The sequence below is a fragment of the Taurulus bubalis genome (genome assembly GCF_910589615.1).
Source record: "Taurulus bubalis genome assembly, chromosome: 17".
NCBI classification, from domain to species: domain Eukaryota; kingdom Metazoa; phylum Chordata; class Actinopteri; order Perciformes; family Cottidae; genus Taurulus; species Taurulus bubalis.
Window position 1 is genome coordinate 23,509,009 of NC_136605.1, and position 22,281 is coordinate 23,531,289.

The window sequence follows — 22,281 nt, forward strand, 5'->3', positions numbered from 1 at the left end:
TGTGTAGAGTGATAAAAGCAGAAATATTAACTTTCCCCTGTAAAGAAAATACTTTGACTCTAATTTGTGAACAGAATTCATCATACATTTTTGTCAGATTTCTGTTGTTGGAACGCATATAAAAAAAAATGCAACTTTTGCATATTTAAAGAACAATTGTGAAGACTTGGAACACAAATAAATAAGTCTTAATGTAAATAATCAGCTATGTTGTATTGGTTAAACATTCCAGAGGGGGTTTTAAATAAAGATGATTACAAATGAAAATGAAAGGAGGGAAGGAGAAAGGAAATGAAACCGAAGAGGTTTCAGTCTGTTTGTGTTTTGTTGCACCTGCTCCAAGAAACCATACACACACACACACACACACACACACACACACACACACACACACACACACACACACACACACACACACACACACACACACACACACACACACACACACAGAGACACACAGACATAGACAGACACACACAAACACAGACAGAGACACACACACACACAGACATAGACAGACACACACAAACAGAGACACACAAACACAGACAGAGACACACACACACACAGAGACAGACACACACACACAAACACAGACAGACAGACACACACAAACACACAAAGAGACACACAGAGACAGACACAGACAGAGACACACACACACAAACACAGACAGACACACACACAGGAAGAAGCCCATCAGCCCACAGGCGTTGAGCAGCTTCATGATGCTTTTGGTCATAATGAAGCGTGAAGAGGGGAACGTGAACCCTAACGTCTGAACGTGAGCAGAAGTGATGATGTGACGCCATCTGCTGGAGAAACAGACGATATGACAGTTTAATTCTTCATTCATTAAATTATACAGTCATTACAAATATGTTCAAGCTAGAAAAAAATATACTGTACAACTCCAAAGTACTATGTATTCATAAGTTAAAACGTTTTATCTGCTTTTTTCACTTTATTTACAACAATTTCTGAGTATTAAAAGTTAAAATCTGATGTCCATGAAGACAGAAAGGACACGTTTACAGGAAGTGACGTTAGAGAAGTAAATCATCATAAACCATGAGAGAGAAATGTGTGTGTAAACACATTTAAACATTATAATGTGAGATCATATCAATAAATAGTCTGTATCCTACAGCCACGGACAAAAGATGGGACAAAGAGACACGCTTTGGGTCGCTTTGTGCTCAGTGTTGAGTTTCTCATGAAGACCATTTTATTATCTTTGTGGACGTTTTCTGTCTCTGTGGTCATTTTCATTTTAGTCCTTTGCATCTTTCTGGATGTTTTAGTCTCTTTGTGGTCATTTGGGGCTTTTTGCACTTCTTTCCTGCTGTAAATGATAACAGCCCTAGAGACAGGTCCGGTTTAAGGTCCCTGGGCCTCACCCAGCTGGCCCTTCAGTCCTCCACCAGGGTGCGTCAGGAGCAGCCAATCAGAGGCCAGGGGGCGTCAGGAGCAGCCAATCAGAGGCCAGGGGGCGTCAGGAGCAGCCAATCAGAGGCCAGGTGGGCGTGTGCCTGCAGCAGGTGTTTGGATTGGCGGTCCCTGAAGTCGGTATAAAATGAAGGCTTTACACTTCTACGTAAACTTCTCTTTTCTTTATTTTTTACTAGTCCCCAATCAGTTAATTTCTGTCAAAATGATGTGCGATTCAGTTTGTGTTATATTTTTTTCTGAGCAGTGTCTTTGTCAGATGATCCAGGATGATTGGTCCATGAACACGTGGTCCATGAACACGTGGTTCAGGGTCCAGTGGTCCATGAACACGTGGTCCAGGATCCAGTGGAACAGGGTCCAGTGGTCCATGAACACGTGGTCCAGGATCCAGTGGTCCAGAGTCCAGTGGTCCATGAACACGTGGTCCAGGATCCAGTGGTCCAGGGTCCAGTGGTCCATGAACACGTGGTCCAGGGTCCAGTGGTCCAGGGTCAAAGATCCAGTAGTCCAGGATCCAGTGATCCATGAACACGTGGTCCAGGGTCCAGGGTCCAGTGGTCCAGGGTCCAGTGGTCCAGGATCCAGTGGCCCAGGGTCCAGTGGCCCAGGATCCAGTGGCCCAGGGTCCAGTGGTCCATGAACACGTGGTCCAGGGTCCAGGGTCCAGTGGTCCAGGGTCCAGTGGTCCAGGATCCAGTGGCCCAGGGTCCAGTGGTCCATGAACACGTGGCCCAGGGTCCAGTGGTTCATGAACACGTGGTCCAGTGGTCCAGGGTCCAGTGGTCCAGGGTCCAGTGGTCCAGGACCCAGACCTACGAGGACGTGTTGCTGATGACTTTCCTCTTCCGTAGAGACACCAGGTCATAAAACGGGTCTTTGGTGATGCTCGCCCTGAAGGAGAAGATACGATAAGATATTTTAAATGAGCTTTTTCATGATAGACCTGATAACTACAGGTGCAACTCATGATTCATTGTCATCATCATCAATCTGTTGATTCATTTTTCCGTTAGTTAATTGCTGCATCTCTAAAACGTTGAATAATAATAATACAAAAAGTTTCCCATAATCCAAAGAAACATTTTCTAATAGCTCGATTTCAACTGAAACCGGCAAATGTTTTCATCTCCATCTCAAGAAATATTCTATAAGGTTTGGTTTTAGTTGGGCGACTGTGACTCAGTGGTGAGCAGGGTCGTCCTTCAATCAAAGGATCGGCGGTTCAATCCCCGGCTCCGCTAGCCCATGTCGATGTGTCCTTGACCAAGACTCTTAACCCTACATGTCTCCTGTAGCTGGTCTACGGTGTATGAATGGTTGATAGTCTGATGTGGCTCCTTCATGGTAGCTCCTCCCATCAGGGTGTGAATGATGTCATATAGTGTTAAAGCGCTTTGAGTGGTCGGAAGACTAGAAAGGCGCTGTATGGGTCCATTTAAACATTTGTGTTCCCGTCAAGATGAATTTACTTTACATACTATTGTTTAATATAACTTTGATGTTTCATCAACAGTTTGACAGTTTGGGAAATAGGCTGATTTACACTATGGTGGACTAGCTTAGCATAAAGACTGGAAACGGGGGGAAGCTAGCTCGTCCCCACACAACCGACAAGCTTATAATAGTTTGTTTAGCGGATTCAAAACCTGAAGTGTTTACGCGTCGCACAATTTCTTGAGACTCTAAGCCAAGAAATAATTTGGTAAAAAAAACATGCTGTAGTTTTACACTTTAAGATGAGAACAGTGACATCAGGATGTCTTTGTTGCTGATGTTTGTCCCGTGTGATTGTGTGTCTGATATCCTGAACCTGAACTCACCGGATGGCGTGGATCCAGGCGTCGCGCTCCTCGGCGCCGGCCGCGCTGAGCCTATAGGACTGGTGTTTCCCCTGCACCACCCGGCCTCTGTTCTCCGTCTTGCAGGCCTTGATCTTCTGTCCTTTGGGGTTAGATAACTCCAGACAGTACTGTTCAAACACAGAGAAGACACACATGTTACTGTTACTGGTGACTGGATTTGGGATTCATTCTTAGAGATGAGGTGTGAAACTCAGCGCTCCTTCATGAAGTAACAGACGCTCTACCGGTTTACTGGCATCCTGCAGCTCCCTGACACACAGGTTCTCCAGAGGAATGATCCCGATCGGGTCTTTATCCTGAGGAGGAGGAGGAGGATTTTAAAGAGGTTTTAATATCTCCATAACGTGAAGCAGAAGGCCTGGTTCTCACCGTGGTGTATTCAAAGTAGTACAAGCAGCTGTCCGTCAGGATGAACCACCTCCTCTTCCAGGTCTTCACTCGACCGCCTGCAACAAAGCACACAAACATGTCAGCAAACAGTTTGTCGTAGCGCCTCCGATTAGCTTCCATCATCGGCGTCTCACCCATCTTCAGGAGCCAGCCTTCTCTGTCGGGGTTGAAGAAGGTCAGCGTGAGGTCGTTCCCGTCGTCCACCGGGATCTTGAACGGCTCGCTGCGGATGCTGGCGTAGAGTTTCTGGAAGAGAAATTCAACATCAAATTTAGTTTTTTAAGTCTGATTCTCCTTCTAATGTATGAACGCAGTAGTGGAAGAATACAAATAATTGCATGTTTAACTTCAAAGTGACAACAAACAGTGACTAACTTTCATTTGTCAGAATAAAAATCCAGAACATTGAAGATTATGAAAGAATAAAACTCTCTCAAAACTGGAGATAGCAGAAGTCCCCAGAATAATCTATTGTTAAGCAATCGGCTCTAGTTTAGTTTTTATATAATATCTTGAACTATAAATCACCAATAAAACTCATTTATTTTCATCATTTTGTCTTTTGGTTCCACCACTTTGGTCCAGACTGAAAGATGCTCCAACATGTTGTTCAAACATGCGTTGTCCCCAGAGGATGAACCCTACCCTCTTCTGGGATCCCTTTACTTTTCCTCTAGCGCCACCATGAGGTTCACATGTCTAGAGTTTAATGTGTCAACAAGTGTTGGGTTGAACTTTGGTTCAACTGAGGATGAACTGGAACACCTGGATCTGTTCACTTTCTTGAGTTCATTATGATATTATCATTATTATTATATTATAATATATATATGATTATGATTATGAAGACCGTGGTGGTGGAGCGCACCGTGAGCAGTATTGTAGTGGTTGATGTAGTTCAGTAATAACACAGTTCATGATGATATGAATATACCGTGAGCAGTATTGTAGTGGTTGGTGCAGTGTAGTGATAACACAGTTCATGATGATATTAATATTAATATACCGTGAGCAGTATTGTAGTGGTTGGTGCAGTGTAGTGATAACACAGTTCATGATGATATTATTATTAATATACCGTGAGCAGCTCGGTGGGCAGATCCCCCCCGTGGTTGATCCCTCTGTTCATGTAGACGAATCTCTGCAGGCTGGGCTTGTCCTTCACGTTGGGGTTGTGGAGGCTGGTGTTGAGCATGATGATGGAAAACGACAGGATGTAGCACGTGTCTTCACACACACACACACACACACACACACACACACACAGACACACACGCACGTACAGACACACACACACAGACACACACACAGACACACACACACAGTTAGTTTTCTTCAGCTGAGCATCGTTGTCACTGAATATTTTTACTACGACAGCATGTAAATAAAAAATAAAAAATTCTGGGAAAAACTCAAACTAACTAAATTCATGAGAAAGTCATGAAGTGAATAATATTGCAGCTGAAGTAATACAACTTGTTGTTATGATAAGGACGGCTTCTGAGCTTTCTGTGATATTGCATGAGCATATTGTCGATATTTATTATACTTTATCTCCATTCATCAGATGAATCCTACAGATTGCAGCTTCCTCTGACATGCAGCCTTCAAACCACCGACTCTACATGAGAAGGGGACGCAGTCTGAGTCCTGCGTTTGGGCCGCCGCCATCTTGTTTTTTGCACCTAGTGAACGGAAGTGATTACTGAGTGACGTAGAGACCTGTCAATCACCTCGTAGCCCCGTCCTAAAGCATGCCATCTATTATGGTCTGTTTGACTCTAAATTACCATAATCTACTAAATGAACATCATGCTGTATTGAAGAAGACTTGAAACTAGAGATTGAGACATAAACTCATGTTTACAATGTTTACTGAGGGAATACATCAAGAGAAGTAGAGTCATTTATATAGACTTCTATACAACCAGAGGAGTCGCCCCCTGGTGGTCAGGAGAGAGAATGCAGCTTTAACACATGAAGCATAGACTTCTATACAACCAGAAGAGTCCCCCCCTGGTGGTCAGGAGAGAGAATGCAGCTTTAACACACGAAGCATAGACTTCTATACAACCAGAAGAGTCGCCCCATGGTGGTCAAGAGAGAGAATGCAGCTTTAACAGATGAAACATAGACTTCTATACAATCAGAGGAGTCGCCCCCTGGTGGTCAAGAGAGAGAATGCAGCTTTAACACATGAAACATAGACTTCTATACAACCAGAGGAGTCGCCCCCTGGTGGTCAGGAGAGAAAATGCAGCTTTTAAGACACTTCAGCATCGGCTTCACCTTTCAGAACCAGGTTGCCGCCTGTTCTGAACGAGGTCGATACAAGTTTCCTTTCAGGTTTTTTTTGTGTTCTTTCATGAACAAAAATAAATACTAACATGATTCATATATTTTGGCTCCGTGGCTCATGTTAGCGAGGTGTTTAACGGTGGCGTCTGTTGTGATGAAACCAACCTTGAAAAGTGAAGCAAAATTGGTTCAAATTGCATTATTTTAATTTTATTTTCTGTATATATATATACACAGTATATATATCTATATATATTTATATATATATATATATATATATATATATAGATATATATAGATATATATAGATATATATATATATCTATATATATATATATTAATTTTAACAGCAGACAACTTGTTAGTCTATGACATTAATTAAACAGTAACTACACGTTTTAATTGGCTGTCTGAGAGAGTGAGTCAGGTGTTCCTACCTGTGGACTGGAAGACCTCGGGGTTACAGTCGCAGTAGCGAGTCGCAAACGCCTCCATCATCCTGTCAATCTTCTGCGCTTCTCCCGGGAGACGAAAGCTCCACAGGAACTGCCTGCAACATGGCAGAGGTGTCGTAAACACACACACACACACACACACACACACACACACACACACACACACACACGTTATGTAAAACACATGCTGGTTAGAAGTGGGAGGATTTCTGCGTCACCAGACTAAAGGGTAAAACAGAAGCAAAGTGAAAGCAACACAAACCTCAGCGCCTGCACTAGATTCAGGTCTGAGAACTCGTGCAGGCCCACAAACGCTTTCAGGGTTTGCAGATGCATTTCCTCCCTGTGAAGGGAAATAATAACAATCAACCCAACAGACAATATGAGGTGCATTATCAGACTCAAGGTCTTCCAGCATAGTCCATAGGAATGGAGAAACAGAAGATGAATATAGATAATATCTGCATACGAGAGATATGATCCTCTCCAGTTTACTAATAATATTACTATGAAGAACTTTTTTTTCCAGACTCAATAGAAAGTCGTCAATAGAGGATTTTAAAGATGTTCACCCCACTGTGGTACTTTACTATTTCATTTGGGGCAAAAAGGTAAAGAAAAACATAATATTTTCTACTGAAACATTAAAGTCAAAGTAGTAAATTCCAGAAAAAAAAACACAGCACAGAAATTCATGACATGACCGCAACCTCTTATGCTGGTGGAACAGATTGTGTAGAAAGTACTTTACTGTCTCATTTACCAATATCAATCTCCGGTATTGATCACCGGTATTGATCACCGGTATTGATCACCGGTATCGATCACCGGTATCGATCACAGGTATCGATCACCAGTATTGATCACCAGTATTGATCACCGGTCTCGATCATCAGTCTTGGTAGCCGGCTCTTGGTTGAAGGTCTTGTGTTTGTTTTGCATCAGCAATAATAATGTGATAATGTCACACATAATAATATCAAATCCGTCACAGGAGACGTGTGACTGAAGAACAAGTACTTTTACTTCAGATACTTTAAAGTACATTTGGCTTATGGTACTTTTGTACATTTACTTTTATTTGTAATTGAGTATTTCTACATCATTGCAAAGGATCTGAACTCTTCTTCCACCACCGCTTTTGTGTGATCTAAATGAAGGCTCCTGATTGGTCCCGTCTCTCTGCGATGACATCATCCCATCTGTTTCTACACGGTGTCGACATCAGAGTATCTCAGGTCTCATCCTCGTGTGCGTACACTCTACCTTTCTCCCAAGAAGTTTCCGATGGCGGTCTTGTTGAGTCCGTCCTCTTTGTAAAGAAACTCGGCCACCGACTCCGCTCGCCAGTCCAGCAGCTCATTTTCCACCAGGTAGCGGACGCCCTGAACAGCAACGAGAGAGGGGTTGTGTGGTAAGTCTTTTGGAAGCCGTGTTTATCAGAGTGCATTTTGGACCATTTGGCCTTGTTTTAATGGTGAAACGTTTATTCATTTACTTCCTGTTTCCTGCCTACGAATCCTCATACAACGGTTCAGATATCTTACACATTTTTCACGTGTTTTCCTCCAAAAGTCCAGCAACTTTTCAAAATAAACTTCCATCTTCACAGGAATGAACATATTTGATCAACGTTGACTTCTCGTTTCACAGGCAACACGAACAGCTGTTTCCTGTTGGCCAACACATCTGCTGCCATCCACCCACTGTGACATCTGGCTGATCTACACTTCCTGTTTCATAATTACTTAGATTAAATTAGGAATTTATTTCGGGGGACATCTACGATATTTTGACGAAAAAGCTACAAACGCTGCTTAGAACAGCCAGGAAATGAGTCCCAGAGCGTTGCAAGCTTTCACGTAACGCTTCATTCTTATCGGCACTGGTGACCTCAGGTTGATGAGCAAAGCAAGTTCTCTTCTCCGTTTGAGTCACCGTCATAAATCACCACAGAAGGAAGCTGACAGAAGGTTGAATAATATTGCCTGCTGATATCGCTTCATCTCAAAGGCTGACCCTTCAACATGAGTGTGCACTCCAGCTGAGCATCTCTTCAAACCAATTGCACTTAAAAGACCCTTACAACCCCAGGAAGTCATAAACTCCTCTTCCCACTCGGAGCGCGTCCTCAGGCCGGAGCTCGAGCGCTCTCAGACCTGGGACTCGGTCTTCATTAACCCAGGGACTCGGTCTTCATTAACCCAGGGACTAGGTCTTCATTAACCCAGGGACTAGGTCTTCATTAACCCAGGGACTCTGTCTTCATTAAGCCAGGGACTCTGTCTTCATTAACCCAGGGGCTAGGTCTTCATTAACACAGGGACTTGGTCTTCATTAACCCAGGGACTAGGTATTCATTAACCCAGGGACTAGGTCTTCATTAACCCAGGGACTAGGTCTTCGTTAACCCAGGGACTCGGTCTTCATTAACCCAGGGACTAGGTCTTCATTAACCCAGGGACTAGGTCTTCATTAACCCAGGGACTCGGTCTTCATTAACCCAGGGACTAGGTCTTCATTAACCCACGGACTAGGTCTTCATTAACCCAGGGACTCGGTCTTCATTAACACAGGGACTCGATCTTCATTAACACAGGGACTCTGTCTTCATTAACACAGGGACTCTGTCTTCATTAACCCAGGAACTAGGTCTTCATTAACCCAGGGACTCTGTCTTCATTAACACAGGGACTAGGTCTTCATTAACCCAGGGACTCTGTCTTCATTAACCCAGGGACTAGGTCTTCATTAACACAGGGACTTGGTCTTCATTAACCCAGGGACTCTGTCTTCATTAACCCAGGGACTCTGTCTTCATTAACCCAGGGACTAGGTCTTCATTAACACAGGGACTTGGTCTTCATTAACCCAGGGACTAGGTCTTCATTAACCCAGGGACTCGGTCTTCATTAACACAGGGACTCGGTCTTCATTAACCCAGGGACTTGGTCTTCATTAACCCAGGAACTCTGTCTTCATTAACACAGGGACTAGGTCTTCATTAACACAGGGACTCGGTCTTCATAAACCCAGGGACTCGGTCTTCATTAACACAGGGACTAGGTCTTCATTAACCCAGGGACTCTGTCTTCATTAACCCAGGGACTAGGTCTTCATTAACACAGGGACTTGGTCTTCATTAACCCAGGGACTCTGTCTTCATTAACCAAGGGACTCTGTCTTCATTAACCCAGGGACTATGTCTTCATTAACACAGGGACTAGGTCTTCATTAACACAGGGACTTGGTCTTCATTAACCAAGGGACTCGGTCTTCATTAACACAGGGACTAGGTCTTCATTAACCCAGGGACTAGGTCTTCATTAACCTAGGGACTCGGTCTTCATTAACACAGGAACTAGGTCTTCATTAACCCAGGGACTCGGTCTTCATTAACACAGGGACTAGGTCTTCATTAACCCAGAGACTTGGTCTTCATTAACCCAGGGACTAGGTCTTCATTAACACAAGGACTAGGTCTTCATTAACCCAGGGACTAGATCTTCATTAACCCAGGGACTCGGTCTTCATTAACCCAGGGACTCGGTCTTCATTAACCCAGGGACTAGGTCTTCATTAACCCAGGGACTCGGTCTTCATTAACACAGGGACTAGGTCTTCATTAACCCAGAGACTCGGTCTTCATTAACCCAGGGACTAGGTCTTCATTAACACAAGGACTAGGTCTTCATTAACACAGGGACTCGGTCTTCATTAACACAGGGACTAGGTCTTCATTAACCCAGGGACTAGGTCTTCATTAACCCAGGGACTAGGTCTTCATTAACACAGGGACTAGGTCTTCATTAACACAGGGACTCGGTCTTCATTAACACAGGGACTCGGTCTTCATTAACACAGGGACTAGGTCCTCATTAACCCAGGGACTAGGTCTTCATTAACACAGGGACTCGGTCTTCATTAACACAGGGACTAGGTCCTCATTAACCCAGGGACTAGGTCTTCATTAACACAGGGACTCGGTCTTCATTAACACAGGAACTAGGTCTTCATTAACCCAGGGACTAGGTCTTCATTAACACAGGGACTAGGTCTTCATTAACACAGGGACTCGGTCTTCATTAACACAGGGACTCGGTCTTCATTAACACAGGGACTAGGTCCTCATTAACCCAGGGACTAGGTCTTCATTAACACAGGGACTCGGTCTTCATTAACACAGGGACTAGGTCCTCATTAACCCAGGGACTAGGTCTTCATTAACACAGGGACTCGGTCTTCATTAACACAGGAACTAGGTCTTCATTAACCCAGGGACTAGGTCTTCATTAACACAGGGACTCAGTCTTCATTAACACAGGGACTAGGTCTTCATTAACCCAGGGACTAGGTCTTCATTAACCCAGGGACTATGTCTTCATTAACCCAGGGACTCGGTCTTCATTAACTGAAGAGGAGAGGAAGCAGCGAGAAAGACGCAGGGCACTAACCCTGCACCACTTCAGGGAACAGGATGTGGCTTTTCTCGCTATTCAGTCATCGTCTGTGCATAGTTTGCCTTTCTGCACACACGCACACACGCACACGCACACACGCACACGCATCCACATCCGCTCTGTGAGTTATATTCGCTGTCACGTGGATGTTGACCTTCAGAATCAGAGGAGCTGAAGAAGTGAAAGTGTAATTTCACCTCCTGATTCTACTTGAAGAACTCAATGTAATGAGATGTGTGTCCGCACCAAAGAGGCTGTTACACACGTTGAGATGTCTCTAGGAAGCTGTAGCGTGTACTCTGTGTACAGGTATACTGTGTACTCTGTGTACAGGTATACTGGGTACTCTGTGTACAGGTATACCGTGTACTCTGTGTACAGGTATACTGTGTACTCTGTGTACAGGTATACCGGGTACTCTGTGTACAGGTATACCGTGTACTCTGTGTACAGGTATACTGTGTACTCTATGTACAGGTATACCGGGTACTCTATGTACAGGTATACCGTGTACTCTGTGTACAGGTATACCGTGTACTCTGTGTACAGGTATACTGTGTACTCTATGTACAGGTATACTGGGTACTCTATGTACAGGTATACCGTGTACTCGGTGTACAGGTATACCGGGTACTCTGTGTACAGGTATACGGGTGTGCAGGTGTTGTGTGTAGGTCGGCGTACACATTGTATGAAATTGGTACTTGAGTTTCCAGGTACTTGTACTATTATTTTCATTTAATGCTGCATTATACTTCTAGTCCACTATGTTTTGGAGCTAGTTACTTGTTACTTTGCAGATGTTAATATAAAGTATATAACTGCTCTTTTACAGTTTATACACACCGACATACAATATAAACTCACCTTTTTGGGGTCCATGTTGAATTTCTTCTTCCCACGTAAGAATCTCCTGTTCTTCACAACATTTTTACTGCAACAAAAGACCAAAATATAGATGTTTCTAACAAAATTGTTTTCAACTGCAAATTAAAGGACAAATAAATATTCAAATAATGCTAAAAAAGATTTGTTTATTAAATTATATGTAAATCAGATTTTCTGTATATTACAATATTTTTTTATTTTTCCTTGTCTGATGTATAATTGGTATTCTTTATGTTTAAAATATATATATTTCTAGTGCACACTTTTTTCTGAATCTGGATAATTCTGCATTAATCTCCTGCACAAGTCCGAGCAGGGAAATTTGCACTAACTTATTGCAGGTTGGGTATATTTATATGCACAACATGCAACAATCAAGAAAGGTGAAGCAAAAAACCTTCACAAGTTATTGGTGTCTGAGTAATTATATTACGTGGCCAACAGTAATAGCAATAATAAAGACAAACAGAGGTATATTTCAGAGGTTTGAACCAGAAGGTAGGCACTAATTGGTATTTTGACTCAATATCAAATATCAATACATCAAGATTGTCATAAATTACTTTTCTGTCAATCAATGAGTTATAAAAAACAAACCATTTTCTCCATGTTTCATTTTATTAAGTATTTTTGTATGAAGTTAATTCTTACAGGGTGGGGTCAGCATTTCTGAGAAACTGCAGTTCATGCCAGTAACACCGTTATAGCTTAAAGCAGTGTGATACTTCACTGGCATGTTATGATCATTCGCACCTTCTGAAGGCAGCGACAATAGCAACAGGAAGTTGAACCATGGATAGACAGCCCCATGCACACATTCTCAAAATGTCTTCCTCTCCAATCAGTAGCTGTGTTTTGTTACACCACGCTTCCTCCTTTATAAATACATCTTACAGTAATGAACACACACAGGTCAATTGTACACTAGGGGTTACTTCTGCAGTTGCTCGAGTGGAACGATTGTCCATAGCCAATGAAAAACAAATGTATAACAATTTGAATCAAAAATCCACATATTGAGTCAGTGGTAACTGCTGCTGTAACTATTGAGTGCATAAAAAATAGATCGAGTGATGGAGAGATGGAACTAAACATATTGATTAACAGTTGAAAACCCTAACCTAGATTAGTGGATGGCCGGATAGCTTGTTAGCTTCAATGAATGGACAGTAATAGTTTAGGAAGGATTAGTTAATATAGTGAAACAAAGGCAATGTATTAGCACTTGAAGTCGTTAGTTTAAAGTAATGAATACACGTTTAAATAGTTAGCTATTGGATAAACGGTTTAACTAGTTATATAACAGACAAATTGTTAAAATAGCTAGCTTAAAGAATTTGATTAACAGTTGAAGTGAAGTAGTTAGCCAATTGAAATAGTGAGTTAACGGAAAAACAGTTGAAATCGTTTGCTAACGAACAGTTGAAAGGGTTACCTAGTGAAAGTAATGTATAAACAGTTGAATAGTTAGCTTGTAAAAGTAATGTATAAACATTATAACTAGTTAGCTAAAAGTAAGATAAACAGTTTAAGTGATTATCTTAAAGTAAATGCAATAAATGGTTGAATTGGAAGCATGGATTTAAATTAATCTGGTAGCGCTGTGGGTACAAAAAAAGATTGGGACTGTTGTTTGTGAAGCATTTTCATGTAAAACTTCAGGGTGAAAGGTTTTAGTAGCGGGTTAAAGGTTAAACTGCAAATAGGCCGCATCTATTAGAAACTATTTTTGACTTTTTTGATGCCGTTGTTGAGCTGAGCGTTGCGTGTGGCGTGAGAGTCTTCTGGTCGCTGACTCAGAGGAGCCGCTCAGATACTCACTTCTGCTCTTTCATTTCCAGGCTGTGGATTTCTGGCATGATGTGGTCGATCTCCAACCTCAGCTTCTGAGAGGGAGTTGAGAGTCGTTAGCTAGGGTGCCGTGACGTCACATAGAACTCAATGTTGCACGATACTCAGTGACAACTGGTCCTGCCACAAAACATATAACTTTCCTACCTCAACTAAAAGAAGGCGAGTAAAACACATTTTGTGTGACTATGAAACGCTCTGCTGAGGCAGCCAAGAGTTTTTCAATTCAATTCAGTTCATTTTATACAGCCCAACATCACAAATACAAGTTTGCCTCGGAGGGCTTTACAATCTGTACACGTGACAAGAGTGGGTGGGAAACATAATGAGGGATTTTGAATGTGAGACCTTGGAGATATACACACACATATTCACTAAAGCACCTGAATGTCATCCAGCAGATCACACTTGTGAATCTTGACGGTGTCACCGTGTCTCTTCTCTCCTGGGGGGAGTTTCGGTGGAGCTGTGGGGTGACAACAGGCTTCAACATTAGACATTAGACAGAGCATGAGACGGTCCCCAGCACTGTGGACCGTCTGACATGTACAGTAAAGACCTGCAGGACCGTCTAACATGTACAGTAAAGACCTGCAGCACTGTGGACCGTCTGATATCCTCCCTCACACCTACAGACCAGCAGGCATCACAACTTCATCCTCCTCCATGAAGAGAAGTGGTACAATGAATGAGAGAAGGAAGAGAGGCTGAAAATAGCTGCTTCTCTTCCCCTTTTTATTTTTTCATTGAGTCAGGTTGATTTTGAGAGTTGTCATCAATATACAATTCATTTGAATTTATGGGCGGGTTTTCTACAGTAGGAGGATTTGCAGCATTATAAGAGCATGTTAAGTTTCATTTATTGTGCATCGCAGGTCTCAAATGATACATTACACTTCATGTCTTTCTTTTTTACATACAATTTACATTTTTGATACAAAAAATGAATAACAAAACAGTCAAACATGCGTAGTTTTGGAAAAAAAACACATTTCCACATAAAAGCAAAACCCATAAAATGTAAATTAGCAGTATTTTAAGTGAGTCCTGATGACTAAACCACACACATAATTTGACTAATACTTTGAATCATCCCACAACAACCACACTATTTGCTTTTTGAACAGCAGCCTTCCATAGTCATATAAAGTATTGATTAAGAAAAGACTAAAACGAACAATAACAGCGTACCTTTCCCCCAGAGGAAGCTGTCTTTCCTGCGTATAGCCATGGTGTTGATGCTGCAGAGCGACTGAAAGCTTACAGGAAACAAACTGAGTGTCAGAGTTAAAAAAAAGGGCCGGCGCTCCATTCTGTGACCGCGGAGACGAGTTCACTCAGCATCTCTTCTACATCCCTGGTGACGGCACCACGACATGTAAGTGTATGTGGACATTTCTTTAAGGAACAGAGATGTCGTTCATTCCCTACAACTATACGCAACAGCAGCTCTGACATGATTACACATCTACTACTACAAGGAGCTCAGCATAAACTACTTCTAGTGCTGTACTGGGACTATGCACATCTTAAAGTGCCTTACAAGAGAAAAGGATGAACACGAGAGACACACAACAGGATCCTAATTACATTGTTCCACTTAAATTAGGTTTGTAAGACATTCTCCACAGCGTCTGGTCATTTGGTTACTACACATCTGTACTGGTAACATGTACCTTGTTCTGTACAGCAATGACCAAATAAGCATGTCAATAGTTTTTCAAGAGGTGATGTCATCAAACAACTTGAGCCATGCCGCTCTCATTTCTAAATATGAGGCCCCATCTAGTGGGGCTTCACACCTTTAACACTCAGAGACTGTTGGTATGAAGACGCTCACCACGCTGTATTTCTACATGTATTTACCGTATGTGTATGAAACACAAGCTGCCATTCAGCGTGTGCCTTCTACCTTTTAAGAAACCGGATGGTCAAGCTGTGTTGTGTTGCTTTGTGTTGCTGCCTGCAGGGCAACACAAACCAAAAAGAGCACATTGCTGTTTTATTGTGACCCTGTTTTTGTTATTTTCCTGTTGCTCTGCTTGGCTCGACAATGCTTATTGTGTTGTTGTTGCTCTGTTAGCTTGATAGCTATGGCACATTCACAGAAATATTGATCATTGTGCGTTGGCCATGAATAAAATAAAATATTAAGTTACAACACATCCCATGAGAAGACCAAAGCAATGTGTTTGTCAGTTCTACTTTCTGACTTCTCAGTCTGTCGAATGCAACTTTCTATGTAATGTTACAAGTATTTTACTCTTTTCATTTATAGTCTCGTGGACTATGTTTATGTTTATTTGATAGATTTCTGTGTTACAACCTATGTGAACGTAAGGTTAACACGTTCATTTCTTCATTTACTATCAATACATTTCTTGTCCAACATTGTCTTTTTTTTGGAAGTGTGTTTACTCAATCACCTCATTTTAACTTTCATCAACTTTGAGGGTATTGGTTAGGAAGGACTAAAGACCCCGGGCCGGAGCCTCGCTTTGAGGTGGCTGTTAGCATTTCAATCAAACAACTGCAAAGAGATTAAAAAGAACTGCTGCAAAGAGACTAGACAAACATTGACAGACTCCCAACTGCCGCAAAGAGATGAACAAATTTTATAAATAGCCGAGACACAAATCAACCAAAGACACACACAATTTAGAGAGAAAATAATCCGCAGAGAATTACAAAAACTAGACACAAAATATTCGCTAAGATTTGTAAATCGGCGACAAAACGTGAATACCAAGCAAATAAAAACAACCACAAATACGTGTGAGAAAACTACAGAGACACACATCAACCCAGGAGACACAACTTGAATACAAAGAGACAAAACAACCCACAAAAGAAAGCAAAATGACCAAAAAAGACGAGATACGCAAAACGCAAAAAAAGATGCAACATTGTTGCAAAGAGACACAAATCCACCAAAGAGATGCAACATTTCTACAAAGAGATACAATCCACTGCAAAGAGACAAAACAACCAAAAAGATGCAACATGGCTGCAGAGTGATACAATAATCCACAGGGCTCTCAAGTTTTTAAGACAGGTAAGAGTGACATCTCTCTGGGGGGGGGGGGGGGGTGGTACATTTCACCCAGATACAACAGATACGTTTTTCTGATTGGCTATTCGTGTAGCCCATGTCTTTTTATTGATTAGCAGGGGATTCGGGGGAGACGTGCTTGATTCCTCCATGGTGAGGGCAGCGCGACCAGGTCATGTTTGTGCGCTGCGGCACATTAAATAGCCTAGAGTTTTTTTCAGCGTGACAAATACGATGTGTGGCGGGAGGGCGTGGCTTAAGACCGAAATGCGTGACAGTCACGCTCAATGCGTGACACTTGAGAGCCCTGCATCCACACAAGGGACACAAAAGGAAGCTAAATAACACAACAGCTAAATAACCCAACAGCTGGAAACTGAGAACACAAATCAACTGCTAAGACAAAAAGGACCTTAAAGAAATGTGAAAAATAACAAAAGACTCAAATGTTTGCAGAGACACAAAACAACCAAAGACACACATTGACTGCATGGAGACAAAAACACAGAGGGATGCAAGATGACCACAAAGAGACTCAAAACAACCACAAAGAGACTCAAAACAACCACAATGAGTCTCAAAACGACCACAGACTCAAACAACCACAAAGAGACTCAAAACAACCACAAAGAGACTCAAAACAACCACAATGAGTCTCAAAACGACCACAGACTCAAAACAACCACAAAGAGACTCAAAACAACCACAGAGAGACTCAAAACAACCACAAAGAGATGCAAGGTGACTACAAAGAGACTCAAAACAACCACAAAGAGACTCAAAACGACCACAAAGAGATGCAAGATGACTACAAAGAGACACCAATCCACAGCAACTTTAGGAGAAGTGTGTGGCCCACCAGAATGTTTGTATCAGAGGGGCCGTTGTCTCATTATCTGTCTACGACATCAACATCCACACAAAGCAAACGTAGCTGCTCTAAATCTGAGCAGTGTTGGGAGCGTTTGAAAGAGAAGTCACATCGGTGGCTTCCCTACGCCTCGTATCAGCCGGAGCCAACGCCATTGCTTCCAAAGTGCTTCTGATATATACTTTTATATCCTGTCTGTATATTAATATTCTACTGTTTTACTGCTTATTTATATTTATTTATATTACTTGATTTTATTTTATTATTCTTTACTCTTTATTCACTTGTGAGCAGTGCTGCTGTAATCCTGTAATTTCCCCATTGAGGGACTAATAAAGGATTATCTTCTTCTTCTTCTTCTTCTTCTTCTTCTTCTTCTTCTTCTTCTTCTTCAGTTCAGCAGCTGGTGTGTCACTGTGGACCCACTGCAGACACGCAGGAGAGGGAACATTGTCCTTTATATTGGTGATTATTGAGCTGCCATTCTTCCCAATTTGTGGCATTGAGTGTCTCTTTTTCACCAACAAGTCTACTAAGTGCTTTGATTTGTCACGAGGGTCCAAATGCAGCAACCCGTTTTCTGCACCTGATGGATTTGTCCAAACTTGGTATTACTCATTCAAGGCCCTGCTGTTTCATTCTGTTGCCTAAGTAACGCTATACCTTGCCAGAGAGGAGACCTTCAGGTCTATTTACAGAAGGCTTCATGTCGCAGCGTCCAGGCGTCGCAGAGGCCGCAGGGTTCATTTTACGTACTGTTAGCCGATTCTCCGGGGAAGGAATGTACAGCCAGTAACGCTGGGATTACACACAAAGATATTCCTTTATTGTCCTGCACACAAGGGCAGAACATAGTTCAGATAGATAGAGGAAAATATCAAATAAACAGAAGTTACTTCACTGCAATCGTCTCTTATTCTGCAGAACAATGTGAAGAGCTGGTGGGAATACCAGCAACAACACCTCTCCTCCTCTGGGGAGCGCTTGTTTCTGCAGGGTGCACACCTCACTACCATGCGGCTGTGAGGAAAATGCCTCCTTTAAATAGTCCCTGCATCGCGTCATGCAGATATTTAGAGTGCATTTGTGTTCACAGCTGCACTTTAAAAGCTGTCCATATTTTGCTACACTTGATATATTTAGGAGAATATGCAGTTGAAATACATATTATTGGATGACAATTAGGGCAATTAAAGCTAGCCCACATCAGCAGGAACAGATCGCTGACACAGCATCTGAGAAATCAACAGATTGTAAGAAGATTTCTTTTGGACATTTGGGATTGTCACTTGCTCCAGCCTCCTTGGCAAGAACACAAAGGGAAGTGAACTGATGGAGCTGAGAGCAGATGGCGAGCAGCAGCCGCTGAGGCCGTACACAATGCCATCATTGAGCCGGTTATCATCTTCAGTATCAGCTACAGGCGACGTGATGTTAAAGATTCATGACTGACTAAACAAAACGGCCATATGTTATTATGCATTTAGAGTTTTATTGGGACTGTGAGGGTGTCTTTGGTCAGATTTCATTCCTCTGACAACAATAAAGTGTCATTCTAATTGGAGCAAAGACATTAGCCCCACCCACTTCAAAACAGTGAAAAAATAACTGAAAAAAAAGCAAAATCAGAACATTCTCTTGTGAAAGAACCTAAAACTGTTGTAACTTTGTCAGAAAATAGGAGTAGACCGTGTTTGCAAACCAAGACGCACGCGATGGGCGAAAGCATCCAAGTGAATGAAGCGCTAGCAAAGAAGCGGTGGTCCGTCACGGCGAGTTGCTGCACAGATCAATACCAATACACTGATCAACGAGGTGAAGAGCACTCCTGACTCTATCAACACAATGTGTGTAGTTTATAGTTTCAATACAAATACACTGATTAACGAGGTGAAGAGCACTCCTAACTCTATCAACACAATGTGTATAGTTTACACGACAAACACAAAGACAGAACCAGAAAAAGAGCCATCCTCTCTCACAGAAAGGACGAGGTTGAATAAAATCATCATCAACAGCAAAATATCAGTGTTTGTGCCTACGGATATGTATCATGTAATATCTACAGAACAGTTCTTCCTTCTCCTTTATAAATGTTGTCAGTATACTGACGGTGATCATTTAGCGCTCAAAGCTGGATGATAACAATGTCAAAAATCCAAAACAATCAATGTTCCTTTGCAGGCAACGTTTTGTCCGCCTGGTTTTTATTGGTCAGCTCTGAACCATGAAGTTGATCCTGATCAGCAGAGATTCATTCACTGAAGGTTTTTACTGACCTATAAATAACCTCAAGGTCACAATCACACAGCTAGAGGCTGTGAAACACTGAAGTCCAGAGGGGATCATTCAATGCCCTAAAACATCTCCTCAATCATGTGTGAACCACTGAGTGCTATTCCAGTTAGCAAACCATGTGGAGATCATCGGGAAGGTTTCACCACCAAAGCTTCTCTTTAAGCTCCTGGAGTCGCTGAGGGCGACATGAGCGCTGTGCTGCTGTTGAGTCTGGACATGTGGATTTAAGCTCAAACCACAATGCTGTGGAACGTTGTATTGAGTTCAAATTCATTTGTGTTGGTTCAGTAATACAACGAGTTCTCTGTCCAAGTAACACAACTGATGCTGAATGAAAGTGTGGAGGGCCATCTGTCACAGTATTGGGTTGTTTCCTGTTTTATTTTGAAGTCCTGGTCTCTCGTGTCCTCTGTTTCTCTGCACTTCCTGCCCCTGTGATTGTAAAGCCCCGGCGTCATTGTTTCCACCTTTGTCTAATCACCTGCACCTTCCTTGTGTATTTAACCTGTTGGTCTCCAGTGTTTATGTTCCTGTGGTGTCCGGTTTGTGGAAGCTGCCTTGTTCCTGAAATAAATGACTTTGCACTGTTGTTGGTGTTTGGGTCCTCTAAAGCCACCGAGACACCAACCAGCAAGTTCATGCACTTTACACACACACACACACACACACACACACACACACACACACTCACAGACTCTGTTCTTTGTTTTTCAGACACACATCAAAGGCCATATCCATCATAAGATTATTGTATTCATGTCATGTTTTCCTCTAAAGGTCTGTGTGACTTTTTCCTTGAAGATATCAAAAAGGTCAAGGATCCTTGAATGTATTGATCCACCATCAAAGTGCTGCAGCCAATCAAAAGCATACCTTTCTATGTTGGGAAAATACCTGCTTGAAGGCATATTTATGTATATTTCTCCTTATATATGAAAGAGAAAGAACAAAAAGAAATATATAATTTTTTCGATAACATCTTTGAGGTGTTTCTTTATTAGAGTCCACCTGTGGTCCATTCAATTGATTGGATATGATTTGTAAAGTTTTGTTGTGTATACGTATATAGTTTATATTTGTATTTGTATGTGCATAATGCATAATGAGTACCTTATAACCAGCTTGTTTAAGCTCCTTCTAACTTCTCATTCGTCTATTAGTTCCAAGCTGCTCCCACCAATTGCTGTATGAAGGACGTGACGATTTCTTTTTACATTTTAAGAGCAAGAAGAAGGGCTTCCTTGCTTTCTGTGAGTCATACATGTAATACATGTAATCTGTACTGACTGCAACGTGAACGCATATGAAATGTGAGAGAGAGGGAGAGCAAACAAAGGAGAACGGCGTTTTGTTTGAGTTTCCTTTGAGTCGACCCCGTGTCCTTCAAGTGTACCTTCAACCTTTTCCTGCTCTCTGTTACGTTTAGAGGGAAACGTATTCTCTTCCGGATTGAACCATTTCAAGGTTACGGCAACATAAATACTCAGTACGGTTTGGTGAAAGTAGCTGGTTATGTTGAAGCATTCACCATGAACAGCACCTCTGGGTGAAGTCCCATCAACCGCCACCAAACCGCTGAGGACTCATTTTAAAAAACAAACGTAAATCACAACTAATGCTCATCCTCACAATGCAGGTGTGTTCTATGGGAAGGTCGTTGTAGGAGACAGAGCATCTTATCAGTTGTAAATGCTACACTGTCCCTTTAAAGGTAGAAAGTAGTCATATCTGGAAGGCTAATTATTCCACCTTTGCATTGCTGATCCAGTCGTCACAACCAGCAGAAGTTAAAAGTAAGAATTTGTCTCTTGACACTTTTCTCAATGAGACTGATGATGAGGAGAAGATGATGCAATCCCCTTGTGGTGCTTCATGAATGAGAAACAGACACAAATATTCATCTCTGCAGCAGAGGAGGAGCTCATCTTGGCCATAACTGGACATAATTAATGCACCGAGCTGTAGACACACTCCAAGATGGAACAAGAAGGGCCGTGGGTCCGCCGAGACCTTTCTGGCCGCTTCGCTCGGCAGCGAACGAGAACGTCGGCGAAGCACGAAGCGAAGGGCTGTGTTGCTGTTTTATGAAGCAAGATTACACAGAAACTGTTTTTAATGTGCAAGTAAAACATTGCTGATTCAAAACATGTTGCAAGACATGGCGCTCAAGGGTTTTAATAATTGAATATGTCCAACAGTGATCTTCGTATAATATCTGCACACATATGGAAATATTAATTGGTGGTGAAGATATGGATCAGTGTGACTGTCCCCTAGTCTGCCTGTCTATTTGTCTGTCTGTCTCCTTTTCTGTCTCCTCCAGGTAACAGGTGGGGAGGGATCACCCTAATAAGAAGCACCTGCTGGAGTGGGGAGATCAACCTAACGGGAGGCACCTGGGCCC

At 42.2% G+C, this 22,281-nt stretch overlaps 1 protein-coding gene across 1 annotated transcript; it reads right to left on the reverse strand.

Moving 5' to 3' along the window:
* Positions 1-2,105: 2,105 nt before the first annotated feature.
* Positions 2,106-14,887, reverse strand: LOC306749330 (cytohesin-2-like; the record flags this gene model as incomplete). Its single annotated transcript, XM_079232608.1, has 13 exons — positions 2,106-2,343; positions 3,273-3,421; positions 3,539-3,610; positions 3,684-3,760; positions 3,839-3,950; positions 4,783-4,931; positions 6,440-6,548; positions 6,716-6,800; positions 7,724-7,842; positions 11,785-11,851; positions 13,627-13,691; positions 14,040-14,122; positions 14,848-14,887. 13 exons carry the CDS (start codon positions 14,885-14,887, stop codon positions 2,265-2,267), a joined length of 1,206 nt encoding a protein of 401 aa, XP_079088734.1. The 3' UTR covers positions 2,106-2,264.
* Positions 14,888-22,281: the final 7,394 nt, after the last annotated feature.